At 40.5% G+C, this 22631-nt stretch overlaps 1 protein-coding gene across 1 annotated transcript; it reads left to right on the forward strand.

The window, feature by feature from the left end:
- The first annotated feature begins 575 nt into the window (after positions 1–575).
- nxph2a (neurexophilin 2a) lies at positions 576–20931 on the forward strand. The gene is made up of 3 exons (XM_033615337.2): positions 576–1096; positions 1225–1374; positions 18906–20931. Exons 2-3 carry the CDS (start codon positions 1330–1332, stop codon positions 19650–19652), a joined length of 792 nt encoding a protein of 263 aa, XP_033471228.1. The 5' UTR covers positions 576–1096; positions 1225–1329; the 3' UTR covers positions 19653–20931.
- Positions 20932–22631: the final 1700 nt, after the last annotated feature.

A 22631-nucleotide genomic window follows, 5' to 3' on the forward strand; every position in this document is an offset into this window, starting at 1 on the left:
ACACCCAGCAGAGTTTTTGAATTTAGGTATAACTAATTAACTATTTGCACCCTGTAAACTAACTGCAACTGCACAGCCTTCTCTGTAAGGTGAGTTGTTTGGCTGTAACCACATGGTGGTGCCAAAGTCACATGGATCCCTAAATTCCAGTCTTGCCCAAAGTAGGAAGTGTTGTTGCCTTTGTATAGCCATCAGCACAGCGTTTGACCTTTTGCTGAATGCACCGTGTGGTCAGGACTGCTGCGTCAGCCAGTTCTCAAATGAATAAAGATCACTCAACATTGTGTTTTTTTACTGGCATCATTCAAACACCCCTGTAGATATGAGTGTGCTCTGTTGGAAGTCGTTGTTCACATTAAACATAATAAAACAGTGTTAAAGTTGTGTATGCATCCTACAGAGCCCTCATCTCAAAAGGTGCGGCTACTGCTACGTTTACTCTAAAGTGACTGTCCACTCATCACTAACATAAAACTAGCAGTTGTGCAAGCGGGATTACACGACTAAACGTTTAAAGGGTTAAAACATGGACGTGTTGCTGAACAAAACCTGATAACAGTGACATCAAACCTCTTACTTGTCTCCCACACGGAGTGAGTGAGACTTCAAAGCTAGATCTTTCGTCTGACTCTCTGCACGGATGCGCGCCGACCTTGGAGTCTCCAGACGCGCAGCGGAGGATTTTGCGCACTGAAATCAAGTAGAGCTGAAGAGAGCGCACAGCGAGCGGACTGCTGTCTGACTGACTGCAGTCCTGTCACTGGGACCCGGGCTCACCTGGCTGTACTTTGCCGCGCACGTCGTCATTGTATTAATACCTCTGCACGGGAAGTAGGGGGAAATATAGTCTTCAGTTTATTTCGGTTTGGTTTGTGTCGCAACTTAGAGGAGTGTTTGTTTTCAGCTGAGCCACTGAATGTAGCCGTTTCACCTTGTTTGTAGAGAAGTGTCCCAGCTGCTCAAGGAAAATTCACTCAACACCCTGAGAGACGGAGACGTTTGAGAGGATTTTAGGAGTCTTTCCAGAGAGTGGATTGAACAAGGATGATTGCAACCGCCTTACACAACTAAGTGAGGTATTACATTTGAAAAAACGGTAAGAGAAAGTTTCTATTTTTTTTATGAAGATAAGGTTCAAATGCACAATCTTTGAGGTCCTCCCAGATATACCAAAAGGGGGTTTGAGTGATTTCACATCGTGAATGTTTGCCACTTTTCTCGCAGGTGATCACAGCAATGCTTCAACGGCATGTGCGTCTGTCCCTCTCCAAATCTTCCAGAGAGGATTTAAGCGCCGCTCATTTTGAATAAGTCGAGAAGTCATCGAAGATGAGAGCTCTGCAAACAGTCCTGTTTCTTTTCCTCCTGCACCAGGTGAGATGTGAAATGATTGAGAATGTAGAAATATGTCTGCGACCTAGAAGTCTTGAAAGACAAAGTTAGAGACACTAAATGTGCTGTTTTTTTGTGTTAAATTATTATTTCTATTTTAGTATTATGCTGTTGGCCTCTTACATGACATATGCTTGTCTCACTTAAAGGTTTATATGTTTATATTTTTTTTATTATTTATACTCACATCATTTTGTTGAGTCGTCAGTCATTGTAGATATGCATCGTATAGCTCATGCATTGTAAGATTACTCAGTCACCACATCATGCCAAATGACAATTCAATAAATTCCTGGCGTGAAATTTTAGTTGACACAGTCAGCAGCAGTAAATATGTTGGCCGACATGAACTCCTCAGTCAGTCTAACAGAGGATAAGCTTGTTTTGTGTTATTTTAACTAATTCAATAAAATACCCAAACACCTTATTTTAATGTACAAGATTTTTTAAACATTTATCAAGATGCAGGACATTTCATGACCTATACAAATATGGTGATTCATAATTTCTGCAGCCTATGAAGAATAAAATATATACACATTAGAAACATGCATTGCCAAATTGATTGGATTTAATTTTGCAGAACAGACGGTTACTTTCTCAGTAATGCACAATATTATATGCAGTTAATTTTCCTAATAGCATCTGAATTAACATATTATTCATAACACTGCACTGTGGCTTTTCCTAAGAAACATATGGATATAGAGAAATGTTAATGCATGTGCATGTCTATCTGTATAATAATACAGAACATGCACATTACATTCTGAGTGAATGTGAGCACAGTGCTCATTATATTATAATTAACAATTCTGCTGTGTTCTTAATTTAGAGATAAAGTTAATGTAGTTTAAAAAAAAATCACTTCACTATTTACTGAATATAAAGAAGCATTTACTGATGTGCCTGCTTGCAGAGATTAGTTTTTTCATTGTGGTGAGTTTTTATTTATTATATATTGGCTCTGGCATCCTGCCTGTGTCACTTATGGCTCAACAAAACCAACAGAACCCAACTGCCTTTTCATTTATTCAGATATATCACACAAATATTTGTGTCATTTATTTTCTTCAAGGCTTGAGCAAGCTTTGACCTCTGTGTTGAACCCCCAACACCCGTGATGTATCTTTGCTGTGCTAAAATGGAGTTAAAGAAATAAAATGACAACTGAGAACAATAGGTGCAAATTGCAGAGCCCGTGGGTTTCAAAGCCTGTGTTCTTCCTTCTTTATGACTTATACAATGTGATGAAATCACAAGTCCCTGTGAATATATGGAAAATTATTAGTATTTACTCGCAAATGATCGCCTTAAGCTTCTTGACAGAATCTTTCTGTAGTCTAATTCTGTTACTATTGCAGGAATAAGCTCTCCAAAGGAAGATCATAAGCTTTATGGAAATATAAAGGTCTTTCCCCTTCTTCCCAACAGCTGCTGATGTCCTCTATAGGCAGTTGAATAAAGAGTGGGTTTTATCATGATCATCCTTGCTTTAGGGACTCTTGCCGTGATCAGACCTGAACAGAAAATGCCATGTGATTGAAGAAGTTCTTCACATCTGTGCCGTCCTCAAAAGAGGGCTTCTTTAAAGACAGCCTTGAACTGTGCAGATGCAGTGGCAAAGTGCTGTCTGCTCTGGCTGCTGTTGTAATCAGCCCTGTGCCTATTGGGAGCTCTGCCTCCAGAGGGAGAGAGAGCCAGGCTGGCTCCCTGGAGAGGCTCTCTTCATATGCCTCAGTGGCTTCCCTCCCAGCAGACCCACCACTGTCTGACTGGGGACATACTGGCCCTTATCAATATTCCCCCACCTTCCAAAGGGTGGAAAATGTTTAAATACTAGGCTGAAAGCATGAAATATGCACCAAACTTCTTGAGCTGCAAAAAACTTTTTTTTATTTTAGTATGTCAGCTTCAAAAGACAGTTTACTATGAAGACTTTAAGGATGTGATTGGGGTGATATGTGACAAAGTTGCAATGCTAGATTTCAACCCATGGCGTCACAGGATGCACCTCAGACAACTGAACCACTGGGGTACCCTGTTATAATGAAGGACACATTTTTCATTGTTTTAAGTAGAGGTTCAGTGACTGTAGCCTTTAGTCTCACATACTTGTGGCTGCATCACCCAAAACAAGAAACCAAAAACACAAATGCTTTTCTTCTTTTCTTTTTGCCTTCATGCACACTCACATAGAAAACACCCAGAACATGAATCAAATGGTGAAAATATAACCCCGGCCCCAGCATCTGTGCCATACCCCAGGGACAAATAAGAGGGTCAAAGCCATCCTGGGAGAATCCATTCTTCCCCATGACATCTGCTGCAGTTATCCTGTGTGCAATGACAGCAGAACAATGTAGATAAACATACTTGAGAGCCCTGCTCTCTGCCATCTCCCTCTGCCTGTCCTGCCCTACAGATTGCGTGCAGGGAAAGTGGGTTTTTCAGCACTGCTCAGGATTAAGTGCGAGAAGACGTTGACAAAGTCTATTACGCCTTTGTATTTTATTGCCAGGATAGGAGCTCTGTGGTAATGCTATGTCATTACAAAGCATCTATGTGGCCCATGCCAACAGGATCAGCCGTGGTGTTAAATGTATATCTACATCCTCTATTACCTTACAAGCCGCCCGGGGTCGGACTGAACAGGGCAGAAGCGAGCGTCTTAATAGAAGGGTGTGACGCATTAAAGAGACAAAGCTTAGCCGTTTACTCGTAAGCTGAACGTGTCTTGTCCTTTGGATCCGCTACATGCTTTGGAGTTCATCCTCTGCAACTTTGATGTGTACTGATTTAAGGGATTACAAGTCATTTCCCAAAGGATTTGGCATTAATTTCAACACTTATTTATTAATTTATTAACATGCAGTCACTTGATCATTTATCTGTTTATCCATCAATGAAAGTGGAAAATCATTAGAACAAGAAAGTCAGAATGTGAAGTAGATTTGGTTCAGTTTTAGCCGCTAATATTATTGTGAAAATTCTGCCAGAGGATTTTTTTTTTTCCCCCGCTTGTAGTTTTTCTCTGCAGTGCTGGAGCGAGACAGTGAGGCTCTATTCAAAGTCAGAAAGGGCTCTGGCAAGGACAACAGTTTTATCCCTGTCTTCATAACAAAACACAAATTCTACATAAATTCCCTCTCTAAGGGCTCTTTAACCCTTTTCCCCTTCCCCATGCTCAATTAGGTTTGGTTTTATTATTTATTTATTGTATATTTAAAGGCAACTAACACTGGGAAGAGTAATAAAATGTACAGTGGGGGGATTAGGAGCAGCTCTTTAATCTCACGCTTCTGATAATACTGCATGGGCTGATTGATTAGTTTTTCAGGAAGCTTATGTCAGAAAAACCTAATCCGTCTTTGGATTGTGCCAGCCTTGTAAGGTTTTCCGTGCTGCCACTTTATCATGGCGGCGAATTACAGAGCTGCTGGGCTGTGATAAGGTCCTCGTCTCTTTTACAGACCCCACCGCCCAACCCCCTGCGCCCCCCCTTTCCCTCTGGACAATAAAAAAAATTGTGTTTATATTCTTCACATCCCTGCTCTGCCTGGTCTTCACATCAACCTCTCCCAGGATTTGCCTTGTAAGAAAGAGAGGGGGAAAAAAGAGTGGAACTTAAGTCTTCAAAAACCCACCAGAGAAATTGGGTGTGGAGCGAGAAAAATATGAGAGAAAATGGCAGGCAGGGCAGTAGAAATGTCTGTGGAAGTGATTAAACATGGATTGACAGAGTGAAGGGGTCTTGTATGCATGTGCTGCCTTCCAGGAATCATTTTAGGGCTTACATGGTGCTGATGTGTATCTGTGCTCATATTGGGGTCACAATCTTTCTAGCCAGAAGGCTTGACTAGATAATCCCTCATAAACAATACTGTCTGTGGCATTTGCAGTCCTCGGCCTGTATGTTGTCTCAGACCTCTGAAGAAAAGGTTGCCATTTCTGCGCTTTAAATCCCTCAAATGTGTCTTGCAGACACTACAGGTTGCATTGACTGTATTGAGCCCTGCAACCCATCCCTTTTCCAATCATCAATCATAATTGTGTGTGTGCTGGCAATAAATCCATGATAAAGGTCCTAAAATGAAAAGAAAGAAGTTCCAAATGATTGATAGGTGTGACGCTATTGCCCTTTGCATTGACAATAACCATAATCTGGCTGCTGGATGGACCATTAAAGACTTAAGTCAAACAATTATGAGCAGCGCGATTACTTTCCTCCCAGCTTCCCTCATGATGTGAATTGTTAGGAGGAAGTTCTGAGCAGCTCTATAGAGCAAATCACACCCACTGTGGTGGCTCTGGTGTGGGAAACATTATGTTTAATATGATTTTGAGTTTCCTGATTTTGGTCCACAGCTATGAATTTTTATGGGCGATGTGCAGCCCGAGGCAGTGTTAGATCTGGAGGCTCCGCTACCTTATAGCGTTGTCATTACCGCTCTGCAGGGTCAGAAACATCCAGCACTCTCTAAAGCACAACCTCGCTGTTTAGCAGCTCTTTTTACTGTCTGCGTCTCTTTTTTTGCTGCTGCAACAAAACAAAAGGTGGAGATCACTTACATCATGTGCTTTGACTGTGTGGATGTTGGAGCTTCATATGAGGAATCAGGGTGTCACTTTTTCTTTCATTAAATCAAAAATGACAGTAGTTGAGTTGTTGCATCGCAGCTGCGAGTTCTCCATTTATGTTTGAAATACCATGACTCACAATCAGCTGCGCCGTCGCATAAAACCGCAACTGTAGTATGCACAAAAGTGAAGTTTCTGCCACTCCTCAAACACTCTGACATGTTAAGTTCTTAATTATCACCCTGTTTGGTTCTTTGGAGAAGGCAATCAAACTACATGTCAGAGCTCGGGAAAATGATTGACCTCTTTAATTAAAACTGTGTTGCTTTCTTGTAAAAGGCAAGGTGTGACAGCTTTAGAATAAGTACAATAAATCTCCTCTCTGATTATTCTCACTTTTGCATTTCCTCCTCTGCCTCTGGGCTTTGAGGCCTTTCTTTCCAGCTTGTCATTTCCAGCCCTAACAAAGCACTGTCAGCTCCCCTCTGTCTTTGTATATTTCTTGTGAAGTACCTGTCTTCAGAGCTACTCAGAGAGAAAGGAAACAGCGTCTTCCCTACTCTTGTTTCTTCTTCAAAGGGAGCTGCTTCTGTGAAATCAGCCGAGGCGCAATCTGCTTTGGGAACAGAAACATTTGCTCTGTCAAATTTAGTGGACGTGAGTTTGAGCAAATCAAGCGAAAACATTTCTGAATAAAACAACCCGTATCATTTGCAGCACGGATTTGAAGAGAGGAAAACACAAAATTGAACTTGTCTCACACACACACACACACACACACACCTACACACACATACACACACAAAAGCTCAATGAGAGAAACATTTAGATTACGTCTTCCTGAGATGAAAGTGGAAAGACGAAAACTGGAAGTATTCATGACAAAATAGCATGCCTTGCCTCCTCAAGTATTAGCTGAGGAGTTTTACAAGCATGTTTATCATTGTTGTACAAAGTAGAAGGTGTTAAAAAGTGGTCAAGAGAATGATAATTACACTGAGTCGGACGCGCTTTGTGGTATTATCCTCCTGAATCCCTGCTATCAGACACACGGAGGTGTGCTGCAGGTGTCAGGAGCCAGCACAGGAGTTGGCGCTTTGACCATGTAAGGGGATTATGAAACTGATGATGCGTTGAAAGGTAACGCCTGCCTAAAAGTGAAGTGTTCAGGGCTTTGCTGCTGTCACACGTGGCAGGTGCTGAGATAACACAAGTATCCAGATTACCTGGAGGCTCTCGTCCCAGAGCCCCTCCCCACTCCCCCTTCTTCTCTCCTAGTGGGATCTTTGCCAACACTTTCTGAACACCTGACATCATCGCTTCATTTAAATTACTCACACCAAGATGTTCGCAGTAGTGTCCCACTCTCACCCGCTGGGCCTTGCCGCCGATGTAGGTGAACAATGATCTCCTGCAGTTAATTCACAAAGGAAACATGTTATAGTAAATTGTGAATAGCTGGGTAATTTTTATTGATTTTCATGCAAGGGGAGCATTGGATCCACAGTGAATATTTACAAAAAGATAAAGCTTCTTCCTTCATCTTTTAATTTTCTTTTAGTTACTTAGTAACTGATAAATAAATAGTGCATTGCATCCATTGCTCTTTGCAGCAATTGAATTGATTTCAAACAGATGTAGAATGTAATTAAGTATATGTGCTCAGCTACTGTGCTTAAGTACAATTTTAAAGCGTGTTTTATGGGTAAGTCTCATTCTTTTTACCCCACTGTGTTTATCTGTCAGCTTCAAGTTCCTTTGCAAATCAAAGCCTTGGATACAAGGTATTTGATATGCACATCTACAAATTAAACTTACGTGAAATGACGTAGCTCTCTTGACCAGGTACAACAATATAATTCTGCCTATATATTAATGCATCAGTATTATTATTGCAATAATACAATTAACAGTAATACGACACAAACAGGGTCCAGTCTGCTACACAGTGTGTACTTCTACTTTAGATGTTTTAGAAGTTTATTTTGCTGGTAATACTTGACTTAAACCTGAATGATTACTTGTCGTGAATTTTTTTTGCACTGTCATATTTGCTACTTTTTCTTAATCCACCACCTCCCTCGCTGGCTGTAAATCTCAAAATAATGTCACCACTGTTCAGTAGTGACATGAGTCTGAGTCTCACTCGACAGTTTCAGCCTTCCATAAATTTGATACTGTTTTAGAGGCCCCTTTCCATCCCAATATGGGGCAAGGAAAATATAAAAGAAGGAACGGTCACGACAACAGTGAAAGTGTTCGTGGAGCCAGACTTTGGTGTCAGTTCTATTGGAGTTAATGGGTTGAACACACATTTTTAACTAAATATATGCATTTGCAGCTGCATCTCAGCCTCTGCTGGACAGAGCCATGATCTGCTAGGAGACCAGTAATAAAGAAAACAAATGTGCATATTTAGATTTTTTTTTTTTTTTTAAATGGAAGTCAACATCAAATGTGTGTTTTTTAATGTGGTGGAAGGATATTTCAGTCAAAGTTAAAACAACCAAGATATGAGGAGGTAAAGTGTGATTTGCAGTGCCCAACCCATCGCCCATTGACTGCAGTAGAACCAACAAGTCTGACTCGTCAAAGGCTGTCACTGTCGTCATGATTGTTCCTTCATTTATATTTTCCTTGATATGGGGAAAATACTTTGGGAGCAAGAAAGGTTGAATTTAGAATTTAATGTAAATGGTGCTATAGTTCACCAAAGCAGCTAATGAAAAAATATCAGCTAATATCAAAATTTTGATTTGGGTATCAGCCTTCAAAAATAGTTTTATCTGGACAAAGAAAAAAAGTTGCATTTTTTAAATTTTGACCACAAATATGACAAAACTCATCCAAAAGCCTGGAGAAATTACACTCTGAAAATCTACTCCAATCAACTTTCACTTCCTGTTGCCTGACAGCAAGTATGGGCAATCTGACTTTAATATTGAAGCAATATAAGACAAGAGCAGGAGTGCTGTGTGCAGAGCCGGTCCTACCCATTAAGTGATATAAGCAGCTGTGTAGGGCCCTCTGGTCTCTGGGAGCCCCCTAGAAAATTTGTATTTTATAAATGAACTAGAGGTAATAACAACTGAACTTTTTGAGGCTATGTGAGTAATTTACTGTCCCCTACAAAACAAGCACTCCTGGGATTCTATAACTAAAAAACAAACAAAAAAATCACAGCATGTGGTTGCATTAGATATGACATGAAAGGTTAAACAAAATTAATGAGCAATCCAAGAACGAAAGTCAACATAAATATCTCTTTGACAGTTTGTCAGCACTGCAGCCCATGAATTTAAGTTAAATATTTGGGAGTTAAAGACAAAAACTGCATTTAACATAGACGTCACTACTAATATGTCTCTCTTCAGTATTTAGATGATTATTTGTACATTATGTGAGCAACTAATATTACAACGCATGAGGTGGTTCAGGGCAACATGTTAAAATAAAGGGGACCCCAAAGCAAATCCTGCTTGGGGCCCTCAAAAGTCTCGGGCCGGCCCTGGTTGTGCTTTTTGACACTGGTTTGCTTCAAGTGGAGTTCCCAGTAAGTTGTGCTTGGTTTACACAAACCACGTCCTGGCTTTCTTGCAAGATAGCATTTTTGACACTCCAACTTGCTCTGCATTACGGCACTGATGGAAAACAGATTTTCGTTGCACGTAGATTTGACAAAATGACCGACATTTATTTTACCCAACAGAAAATAGATGATGCAGATGACATTAGGCCCTGAAGGTGCCTTTGGATCACTAGGTGCTGTATTACACGTATAAAAGGACCAACCACGATGCTGATGTAAATACTACCCAAACACACTATATAAGCGAGGTCTGAGCTAAATGTGGTATCATTTCCTGTAATTTGTCCCCTTTATTAGGAACAACTGAAGCACGTTTCTACAATTCTGTCTTGGCAGCTTCCACACCGCAGGAGAGGTAATTGTGTGTGATTTGTGCAGTTTAGTGTAATGCTTCCTGTAGGGAAATGCTCTCTAATGATACCAAATGCTCCACTACGACGACTCGTGCAAACACCAAAACAAATAGAAGTCCGCCAATGTTGAAAAGAGGTGAGGCGAGGCATGGCTTCAGTCAGTGTCAGCTGCTGGGAGGAGAGGAAAAGAGAAGATTGTGACACTGTAAACATGACTAATAACTCACATTGTAGGATTTATGCTAGGCACAGGAGGGTTATGCTACGTGCTGTAATTTATGCTAATGATAGGATATGAGCAGCTCCGAGTGACATCATGAGCAGTCAGATAATATTTTGCCACAACATGTGGTAAAAACAGGCTCCTCAACATTGTTCATACATAAGGAACACGTGCATTATAACTTCATGAGCTCAATTTGTTTTGCTGTATTTGTGTCACAATAAGGAAGGACTTGCTTGGATAGAGAATTTCCATTAGAGCTCAAGTGGTCTGCATATTTATAATTTCTTGGAGGAGGCAGTGGGCAGCGGTAAGAGCTCTTGCTCTCTGTCAAGGCTTTGAATGTCTTCTCACTTCTCCACAAGAGAGGTCAGAGGTCAGATGCAGCGACAGATCGACAGCTGTGGAGCTAGTAGAGATAGTGTGTCTGGCTCAAGGACACTTCTGCAAGATGAATGCTCTCTGACACAGTACTGAAACATTAAACTCATCATCTGGCAATATTGTTGAAAGCAAACAATACATTTTCAAACACTGGCAATAAAGCAAAGAGTGGAAAATTGTAGCCAACCAGCTATTTCTAATATTTCTATTTGGCTGCTTAATTTTTAGGCTTGCATTAAACTGCATTTGATCGTTGCACACCTCATGGAGCATTAAAATCTTTGTTTGTGCAAAGTACTTTTGTTTTGCTATTTGATCATTTTGGTCACACTTTGCATCGCACACTTAATGTGGGGAACGCTTAATGTGAAGCAAGAAACCAAATTCAGCGTGTTTCACACAGTTTGATGTTAACGGCTTGTGTTTTTAACGTCGCTCACTCTGATAATAAACACCTCCTCACCTCTCGATAGCGCTAGCACACTCGTTACATATTATGTTTCATGACAACGACATGATGCGCGCTCTTCAGGTTTTTCTAGCACACCTGTCAACAGTAAGAGGTAGAAGTGATGTGCTGTGGAGATACGGAGATGGTGATGCTGCTGCTGGGAGTATAGCAATGAAAACGTCAGCATCACTTTCCTTTGAGCTTGCCGTTCCCTCTCCTCCCACTGTCAACACTTGTACAAAATGTTAAGACAGTGAGAAGCTGCTGTGTTGTAAAGATACAGAGGTGTCAACAGGGTGATTTTTAAGGTCTTTAACGGCCGGCGTGATCGTTGTGCAGCCATGTAAATAGACTGTATTGTATACGGTGTATTTCATCTAAACATAGAGTAACAAAATAAATACATCTCACTCTCACAAGGCTTAAATTGTAATTATGCATTAGATACGGGCTGCACCTAATAATAACTACAAATCATCTCAAGTATGTAGATGGTGAATTCAGCCACAAATTCAATATTGGATCTATGACATCTTAAGCAGGAGTGTTAAGATATGTGCTCTGTCTCATTCTCACAGAGGTCAGGTGGTAATGGCCTAAAGGATTATACTGGAGGGGAGTAGATATGCTACATGCACACACACACACACACACACACACACACACTAACCATAGCCGTGTGTGATTGGTAAGGTGCCCCCGGTGTGGACTTGCTGTTGCGATCCACCACAGTGCTGAAGCACCTGCCATGTGTTTCCCTGGACGGCCTCTGATTAAAAGTGATGGCTCTGGAGCGTGAGGCTGTTCCAGCGATCAGAGCACCAATCTATTCTTCAGCAGCGTGTAGACTCTGGGCTCTGGGCTGCCTAAGCGCCTCCAGGGCCTTCTCTCCTGGAACCGGCTCTGGGTGTGAATCATTACAAATGATATGCCCTGTAACATCAGGAGGAAGATGGCTGGGGAAGGACGTGGGGCAGGGGATTGCAGGTTGAGAATGGTTTTAATGTGAGTGGAGCCGCTTGTCATGTTGGACGCTTGAAAGCAAAAGGCTGCAGTCAGTCCGGGGTCTAACGTTAGCAGTAGTGGCTGAGCAGCTCTAATATGGCAGGTGTTGTGCAGCAATAGTGCTGGGAAAGTATTACGCTAGGCAGTGGTGAAGCCGGTGTAATTTCCGCGGGACGTCCAGATTTTTACTACGTAGAAGCGCATCAAGTTAATGAAGCTTCAGACACAGAAAATTAGCAGAGAAATGAATTGCACCACCAAAGTGAGGTCAATTTGCACAGATAAATCCATGAAGAACAGTGGAGTGCATCATTGGAACAGCTCTGCTTGCACTGATGAGCAGGTTAATTGCCCATTTTGTTTATTGTGAGGAAGATGCCTGAAACCAATTTTCCCCAGACGCATATCCCAACCTTATGTGCTGGAGAAAAATCAACTATGGGAAACTCAAAAACAGATTATTTTAGCTGACTGATACGAGCAACTTGGTAATGAGGAGGACGCAGAGGCTTTTACACAAAACAAAAAAGAAAGGAAAGCAGATCTCAGATCATAAGTGGGGGGCCACATTGTCAGCTATGCCAGGTTGAGAAAGAGATTCCATCGCCGGCATCAAAACAACACTGTAGCCTTGCCTGAGGCCCAGAACCCATCACAGCCGAGCACAATGTCGCCGGCTGCTCACTGAAAATGCATTTTAATGGCATCTCTTCAGATGATCCAGAAGCCAGATGTCACTGGCTTCTTAATAACTTTCTAGAGGCTAGTTCTGGTCACTGTGGCAATTACCTTTATGTCAGGCCTCTAAAAGATATGTCTACCCACGGGACAAGCAGGCAGCCAGCTCCATAATGCTCACTACAGATGAATGTCGAGGCTGATTCATCCTGACTCAGTGTGTGGCTCGCTGCTGCTCAGACCACTGTCAGTATTTAAGTTCCCCTAATACCTCTGGATAGTGTTGATTCACACAACATTACATCAAATATACATTACACGGGGTGTATCGACGGAGCCTTTACAAGTGATTGTTGAACTAGTGACATTGTGGATGTTTTATTTAGCCTTTATTTAGTCAGGAAGATCCTTGAGATACAAATATACTAGTGAAAAATATAGGAAGTTAAAAAATAAAGTCAGTTTCAGGAGAAACACACAGCTCATACCATTAATATCTATCAATTACTCCACTAAAATCAGATTTTATGCTACATTAACAGGTTTTCTTCAAGGCAATTTGTGACTTTGAGACTTAAGAAATATTGGAAGCACAGTCACAATATTTTGCAGTTAGTCCCACAACCAAGGTGCACAGACAGAAAATTTTATGCAGCTGTGAAAGCACTTTTGACACAGACGGTGGCAAGAAGATCCAGTGCAATAATTGCTTGTAAAGTAAGATAAAAGGCTGGAGATGTATAGGAAATTTACCCAACTCTGCTTCAAGTATAAATAATGTGCATTTTTCTCCTCTGATAAAGGAAGCAACAGCCTCTCAGTGACAGCTAGACTATGTGTGTGTAATTTAAGGACTGTGTGGAGGATCAACTTCGCAAAACTATTTTTTCCCAACTTTTATACTGGCATACTTTATAATGGTATGGTAAATGTTTAATTTTTAAAGAACGTTAGGTTCAGCACCATTCAAATGAACTACACAAAATTCCTTTTACACTCCAACATGGCAAATTACGTTACAAAAAACCCCACTTGTCATTTACCCTCTTACTTTCAATATTCAATAAGATAAATTCAATCGTATTTCCATTCCATTTTTAGGCGTGTATGACGTTATGAGTGTAAAAAAATCTGATTACAATATAGTGGCCAATATTAATTTCTCAACATAGCTGCATAACAAAAACAATCATCTCTGATATGGATTTTTAAATTTGGTTATTTAAGACTTAAAGATATGTGTTGACAGCTGAAAAATAAACTTCCCTGTACGCTTTGGAGGGCAAACAATGTTAGGTTGACATGATTTTTAATGACCTTAAACATATTTTTGCCATTGCCATACTGCAGTCTCTTGTTACTTATCAGACATGCACTGTTACAATAACCTGATCTAATATATCTATCTACTGTGTATACTGAATATTAGCCAACATTTCTTTTATACATTTCACATATTATTAAAGTATTTTTCAAAACGTTTTGTGCAAATGAATATACTATTTAAAATTAAATTGAATATGTTAGATGGGTCAGCCTGCCTTTAACATCTGCTAACCCCCAAAAATAACTATGATAACTTGAACTTTGAGGATTTTGTTTGCTCATTAGTCCACTATCTTAACTCCCAGCCAATCTGAGTTTAAGTATGTAAAATATGTAGATTGTACACCGGCCTCAAAATTTCTCATATTAGTCAAAGAAATGTGATGTCTTACATCATACATACGTACATTACTTTTTGCAAAAAAGTCTCAAAGCAATATTTTATCTTTGCTCCTGAGATTACTGAGTGTAAATTATAGCAGCACTCTACCTGTCAGTGGTGATGTAAAATGATGATGATGATGATTAATAGGTGTACATAATGAATATTAAACACCACCCATAAGCAGCTCCAGTATGAAAAAATAAAACTTGTGTTAGTCAGACTTCACTATTGTTGTTTATACTGGCAGCATTTATAGTTCACCCACCTTTGTGTTTACTGCCGTATGACTACTCTTTTATAAGCCACATATACCTTTGACTGCCGTGGTATATAGATGTAATATCTCTGCTTGGGGGTGTAAGGTTGATGCACCTCTCGGTGTTTTTGTTTAGGATGTACAGGAAGAGGAAGAAGCTAAACCACACAGACAGATATCCGCAATGTTTGCCACAAGTCACTGCCTGGTGCTGTTGAAATGAGGTCTGGTGTTTTCAGCTCCATAAGTCTGCAGTTATTATCATAATAATGTCTTGTTTCAAGTCGCCCCGAAACGCCTCTAGCACAGCAGCACCGATTAAGAAATCTTAATTAAGCTTTTGTAGATTCTCCTTCATCAGACCTTGCCTCTTTTTTTTTTTTTTTCTCACAGCATCTTGTTGTACAAAAACTCAGATTCCTTTAGTGTGTTTTTAAGAGACACTACTTCTGCCGAAATGAACGAGGTGTGTTAGTGTTAGCGTGTGTGTCGGTGCTGCTGCTGCGTGTGTGCAGGGGAGACAGCAAGAGCAACCAAAGCCTATGTGTCAGTGCAAGCTTTCAAGTTCCCAGTGCTTCATCTCTCTTGGGGCATATAAGTATTAGATATCCCTCTGCTGATCCCCTTGTTGTCACAGCAATTTCCCCAGTTGCTCATCATACTTAAACTCCTCTCTCATTTCCATTATAATCATCCTATACAAAGCTCACCTGAGATTTACACTGAAAGACAAAATTTGGTTTCACCTCTTAAGCTGCGCAGCATGTCACACAATGTGTAACGGATATAACAGCTCGGGCTGGCGGGAAGACGAGTGCTGCGTCCCTCTTGTTCACAGCAGTGAAGAAATGTTCCTGTTGGGAGCCCGCAGTCCCACAGATTTTATGTTCAGCATCGCCTGTTATTGTGATGTTGTAAGAGTCAAATCAAATTAACAGCTGAGCTCACACGAGGTATTACTAAGTGTCAGTGTCAGTGAGGGAATACCGCCACTGGAACTGGTTGATTAAATGACTGTGGATGTGATGAGCTACACAGAGGGACATTATTACAGTGTTGCCTCATTCATCCATGTTTACAAGGAGCAACTGTCTTAATTAAGCATTGTGAGGGCTGATAGATGGGTCAGGCTCACTGTCCGTGGGAGACACATTGATTTCACATTACATATCCAGATAGCCATTACGTCCTGCTTGCTACATTAAGGTGTTACCGCAGTCTGGGACATAAGCAGCCTAGTAAAGAAAAGCTCTAATTATAAGGCACACAGTTGCACAACATAAGATGCATGCAGCCCTTTTACATGTCGAATGCAAAGCTTTATAGGAATGTGAGTGTGGCAAAACAAATTGTAGCAGACAGACCTAGTTTGTTAGCTTTGTACACATGTGCCTCAGTTAGGCTTACAGCAAAATTATAATTAGTCTGGAAGTAGTGCGCAGCAGCTCAGTGAGAATTCAAACAGCCGCTGCTCAGTGCTTTCAACATCTGCTTCTCTCAGTGATCCCTACAACCGGGCCCGGGGAAAGCCGGCACTGCTAATTACTAATAAAACTAGCTAAGCTTATTGCCGTGAATTATTAAAGCTTTATCTGAAGTGGACCAGGAATCGCTCCTGAAGCTAAAAGGCTTTAAGGCACAAGGAGGGATCACAGTTCATTGCTGCGTCTGGATTAGCACTTAGCACATACTTTACCATACTACTGGAGAAGCCTGTTTTATTGTTGGGAACCATTACAAGCTAAAGTTTATAACCTTGGAGTATCTAAGTATAGCCACGCTGGTGCGAGACCAGCTCACATGTTAAGTCCAAGGGATTTGCATTGTCATGTAATCTGACAAGTCGTCCTAAAATATTAGAAGCTTTATGCAAATATGAGCCCAGCTGGGGTTCATCCCTGCATCCAGAATTATTCCCTTACACTGGGTTGTGTATTTCTTGATTTTCACCATCTCTTGGTGCTGCTAAAATAGTGTCACTGTGATATTAATGCCATTTTACTGTGCTTTGCTATTGGAACTAAAGAAACCCCCTTTCTCTTTTGATCCTGGTTGCTGTGAAGGAATGCCCACTCTGTACTGCACAGGCCTGCCAGTATCCTCGGCCATCACACACACAAAAGCATCCTTAACATTGTATAGACAAGTGATTGCCCACTGACGTTTAAGACAACAGACCCTTTGCTTAAATTAGTCAGTCCAGTGGCTTGAATAGAAAATTGTTTAAGTTGTTTATTTAATTATTGTCAGACGTTACAAATCTGACAAGTACAATAAGTGATGTAGATGTCAGTTAAAATGTCCTTTTAATGTTGCAAGTTGAAAATATTTTGAATGCGCTGTGATGATTGTAAAAATTAAATGTTACATTGAGTATAAAGGAATAGTTTGACATTTTGGGAAATAATCTTAGTTGTTTTCTTGCTGAGAGTTAGGTGACAAGATCACGTTACAGTGAATATAAAGCAGCCGGTTAGCTTAGCTTAAGTTAGCTTAGCATAAAGACTGGAATCAAGGGGAGATCTGACTGGCTCTGTCCACAGGTAACGTGTAAATTGTGGTGTATTAGAGATTTTTTGTTACCTTTGGACAGAGCCAAGCTAGCTGTTCCTCTTGTTTCCAATCTTTGTGTGAAAATAATAAGCTAATTTATTTTTCCAAGAATGGTGAAGGCATGACCTGACCACTCTGCCTTGCTCTTTCTCTGACTGGCTTACCCTGACATACTTACCCTAACCCCAACCAATCTCACTTCCCTTACCCTCAACCTAACCAATCCAACCAATGTAGGCAACGAGCCAGTCAGAGGCGTAGGGTGGGTCATGCCTTCGCCATCCAATGAAAAGAAAATTTGCTTACCTTAGAGATGTTAGTGTTGATCTCCTCATCTAATTCTTGGCAAGAAAGTGAGTAAGTGTATTTTAACAAATGTTGAACCATTCCTTTAACTTGAAAAAGAGGACATCACTCCTTACATTTTTTTTCTTTGTAAAGAACTGAGATTACGTTGGTTAGAACTGATTCCCAAACTATGGTACATGCAAGCTCCCTCTAGTGGCACATGGAGGAATCTCTTCATATGATGCTATTAAAATTTGACAATATTTCAATTAAATAAACCTAAACTATGAGATATTTTTGTTTCAATATCCTGTTAGGTAGGCACGTTCATGAATGTAGCATACGCATACATCCATGATTATTTAGGAGCTAAACTGTGATGGTATTAAAATCGTGGCTCTGCCTAGTAACTATTAGGAAGAAAAGTGCAGATCACGGGGTGAATATTTTGAGCAGCCCTGCTGAAACTGAAGTTTAAACAATCAACCAAGCACAAGTACTAGTAGCTACTTGAGCAGCGGCAGTGAAGTCTCCAGGAGCTGACAACAGTCGACAACAGTCGACTATAAATAATATTCTCATTATCATGATTAGGAATAAACCTGCTACTTGTGTGAACAGTCCATATAAGCAGTTATAAATATTGATAATAGTTATGTTCACAAGTGTTTTGATAAGCAGTTGAATGCTGTTTTTGTGGTTAGTGAGTTAAGTGAGTAATCACATTCATTGCCTTTTGTCCCTGCATCAAGTGTTTGGTAGACAGGAGTCTAAATGATGGACATTGAATATGAAACAAAATTTGTCAATAAATGAATTACACCAGCTGATTCAAGCTATTTTTTAAATTGCATTCAAAGTATAAAAAGTTCAAGGAGGCAACTTGATTCCTTTAATACATTTTATTGTGCCAGGAAATCAAACGTCTGTGCTGAGCCTTTTTTTTTTTTTCCTCAATAAAATGTCATTTTTCCAAGGACTGAGCACCCCTTCTGCCGTCTGATTGAAGTGCCGGCGTCTGTTTGAAATACTTCTTGTAAAGCTTTCGTTTACCAAACAAAATGTTTCCCAAGGGTACTTTTTCTGTCGTTCAGTGTTTCCTAAAGTAAATCTTAACTTGTGTGACAAGTGGGCAGCTACATGCTCATTGTGGGATTTTTTCTTCCTCTCCATCTTCGGCGCTCAGTTTTCTTTATCGTTTGTGCTTAACTGCTGCTGTTGCATTTTCACAGTGCAATCACCAGAGATAAGTTGTCAATCAGTGTTGAATTTACTTGGATTGTCTGTTATATGTCTGGTCTGTGAAAGGTATCACTGTCCCTGTGAACCACACAGTGCTTTTTTGTATTATCTTTAGAAACATTAAATGAATTATTGTCTTCAGAAAGAATCTCTGTCACTTAATGTTTTCCTGTCTACCTTTGCTCTGTTTTCTCTGAAGGTCACATGCAGGAAAGTGCACAGAGGAGCCACGGAGCTCATCGAGTGGGGCGACAGTGATAACGAACATAAGATTTCTCCCACGGGAGCCAGTCCACGGATCCTCAACCCCCTTCGTTTGTTTGCCAGGGGCTCCCCCGGGTTCAAGAGCAACATGAGGGAAATTACATATTTACAGAACATGGAGGACTTCTGGGACTGGTTATCTAACCAGACAGATGTTCAGGGTGCACAGGCCAGAACTAAACGCAGACCCATCGTCAAGACTGGCAAGTTTAAAAAGATGTTCGGGTGGGGGGACTTCCACTCCAACATCAAGACTGTGAAACTCAACCTGCTGATCACAGGGAAGATCGTGGACCACGGGAATGGCACTTTTAGTGTTTACTTTCGCCACAACTCCACAGGCCTGGGGAACGTGTCTGTCAGCCTGGTGCCGCCCTCCAAGGTGGTGGAGTTTGAGATCGCCCAGCAGTCCACGCTGGAAACCAAAGACACCAAATCATTCAACTGTCGCATTGAGTACGAGAAGACGGACCGCAACAAGAAGACTGCCCTTTGCAGCTTTGACCCTTCCAAGGTGTGCTATCAGGAGCAGACGCAGAGCCACGTGTCCTGGCTGTGCTCGAAACCCTTCAAAGTCATATGCATCTATATAGCCTTTTACAGTGTAGACTATAAACTGGTGCAGAAGGTATGCCCTGACTACAACTACCATAGTGACACACCCTACTCCTCCACAGGATGATCTAGCTGTTGTTAGTATGCATCAACCTTTTGTCTGATCTTCAAATGTAATGTAAATGTCAACCTCTAAGGTCCTTGTCCCGAAATACCTAAATACCTGAAACATGTTGCAGGAAGTGCAACTCAAAATGGGACACACTCTGGAGGGAATTGTCGTATTGTTCAAAAAACTTTTGTATATACAGATCTAACACTTGAGATAGTTAGGTGTCCAGGGACTTGGTTTTAGGGGTTGACTTGGGATTCAGAGCTAGCTTCCAACCCTGGGTGACTCCTCCCCATCACAACAGCACATGTTCTCCGTTAACCACTGGTATAATTAGCATGTTGTCCAGATGTTTTCTTCAAGGCTAGACCATAGGCAAGGAGCCTCCCAGTTGGAAGTGCATAGCTGTCTCCTGTGCCAGTGCTGCATTGATGCCAACATTGTCAATTTCCTCACCTCATTTAAACAGTCAGTTCCACAATGAAATATGACGCGCCTTTGAATCGTGTTAATAATTACAATACTCTAATCTGAATTGTTATTCGACAGGGCATAAAATTAGATATTTCATATTTGAAACATTGTTACCTTTTGACTGATTAGTCAAAATGATCTGTTCATTGCCTTCGAAGTATAGCTAATATCCATTTGTACCTGTTAACAGAACACAGACAAGACAATGTCTATTATTTCAGATTAGCTTGATCAATGGTCTCAAGTAGCTCTGAATAATTAATATGGCCTTACAATCTATAATTTATCTTGCATCTTTCTCTTGTAGGGACTGGAATAGTGAATTGATTGATTATGTGTCCATGGCAAAATGAATTGATCCAAGATCTAATCCTAAAAGCAAGCATAATCATAAATCATTACACATACGTATGTAGGTACTCATCTATAAAATACCTGGCTGCTGCCTTGTGTGCTCCTTAAAATGTGTTGGTTTTCCGCTGCAGTCATCATAAGGCATGTGTATGCTAAACTAGTCTGAAATCCAACATCTGTGTTTGCAGGATGCACTTTGAGGCATCAGCCTGCCAAGCGGCCCGCAGTGGATTAATGTGTCAGGAGAGGAGGGGGGGGAAGTGATAATTGCAGGACAGGTGGATTTAGTGAGTCTGGCAGACAATTATCAGCACTTTGTCATGGTCCTGCCACCAGCCCTGACATTACCTGTCTTTAATAGGCTTTAATTAGCCAGGGAAATTTCATTTACCTAAGACCGAGAGTGGAGACACCAAAAGCCAAAAAAAAAGGGAGAAATGAAAAAAAAAAAGGCAAAAGTACAAAATCCGTCTGGAATTTTAATGAGAAGTGGGACCTAGATTTGAAAATGTCACACATTCCCCACTTGTACAGTGGGCTTAAGTTGACTGACTTTTGTGTAAAAGTGGATAACATCCAGTCTTGTAGTAAATGGTGAAATGTGCTTTGACTCAGCAATCACTTAAACAGCTTTAAAAGGTTCGGTTAAAAAAAAACATCAGCACATGAAATGTCATAAATTGCGTTGATTGCGTATATCCAGGGTTTTTAGACTAGGGCATGTGCCATCGACTAATCACATGGCAATTATTTCTGTCAATGTTCCTTTATTTGCTGTATCTCATGTCTTTCCCCATCAGCTGTAAATGATCCTGTCACGATACACATGAGGAGAGGTGTACGATAGGGAAATTACTAAATCCAAGTTGATCTATGTTGATGTTTTAGTTCTACTCCTTTGTGCAAATGCTGTGTATTAATGTGTAACTCTAAAACTAAACGTGTTTACTTATGGCTTCAGAGTAAACAATGTCAATTTCTTCTAATTTTTCCAGAGAAATATATCAATAAGTATACTATTCATTTTAGTGTTGGTTAAGCGATATCATGTAGATAGATGTCATATTTATTGCTTATAGTTATAGATTGCTTTGATTTTCATTTTTGTAATCCTTGCAGATTGTACATTTCTTTTTGATTTCCTGCTTGCTTAATCTTGTTTGAACAGTTTTTCCTGTAAATTAGGAAAAAAAGAGCACAGCTGTGTGTATATTGTAAGTACAAATGTTGATTTTGGAATATTTTATTTCATAAGGGGTTCATTTTGTTAAAATGGAATTGTAAAAGATCAATTTAGGTTTTTATGGCATTAAACCTGATTTGAACTTGGCTCACAGCATACTGTCACACTGAGTCAGCTCCTGTCTGTCGGTGCTCACAGTTGTCTCGTTTCATTCCTACAAGGACTTTTCAACAGGATAAACACACCATTTTAAGAGGTGCATTTCAGTGTAGCTTTTTAATGGGCAATAAATCTGTGTCCACAGGCGTGGATGATACCAGAGGTACACCTCAGGGAGCACATCCATTTTGCTGTGGCCATCAGGGACAGGGGTCTTTTCATCGCTTCCATTACTCTTATCTGATCAGGGTGAGGCACCCACTCCTTAGGCATCAAGTCACACCAGCCTTTCCTGCTGCACACATCCAAATCCTTGGAAAACTAAGAAGAATGTTAACGTACATTTCATGGTGTCCAGTGAGTAAGACACTCAAATAATAAAATTGATTAGCTATTTGCCAATGTTAAACAGTGGTCTGACAATTAACATCAATAATTAACAAACTGATTTCTATTTTTAATCATTCACTAAAAGGAAGACTGGCAGTTATCTCGAGGAATTTTTTCAGTTGTGTTCAACAGGGGTGGAGCCAGCCCAAACCTTGGGGGCAGTGGCATGCTTCCCCAGGGATATTTTTTCTCACTGACAGCAGCTTTATGCACTATTTGCCAAGCCATTGCAGATAAAAGAATGCCTAAAAATTGTTACATCATCTAGGGAAAACATGATAGTTGACAAGGAAAAAAATAATCCCGTGGAGCTCACATTTATGCTATATCTAACTGTTCTCCGATGACATTCTGAAACTATAACAACAAATATTCAGAGACTCATATTAAGGTTACACAGGGTAGGAATTTGGCATTAACCTATGTTTGTTATA

This window comes from Epinephelus lanceolatus, chromosome 14 (genome assembly GCF_041903045.1).
Source record: "Epinephelus lanceolatus isolate andai-2023 chromosome 14, ASM4190304v1, whole genome shotgun sequence".
Lineage (NCBI taxonomy): Eukaryota > Metazoa > Chordata > Actinopteri > Perciformes > Serranidae > Epinephelus > Epinephelus lanceolatus.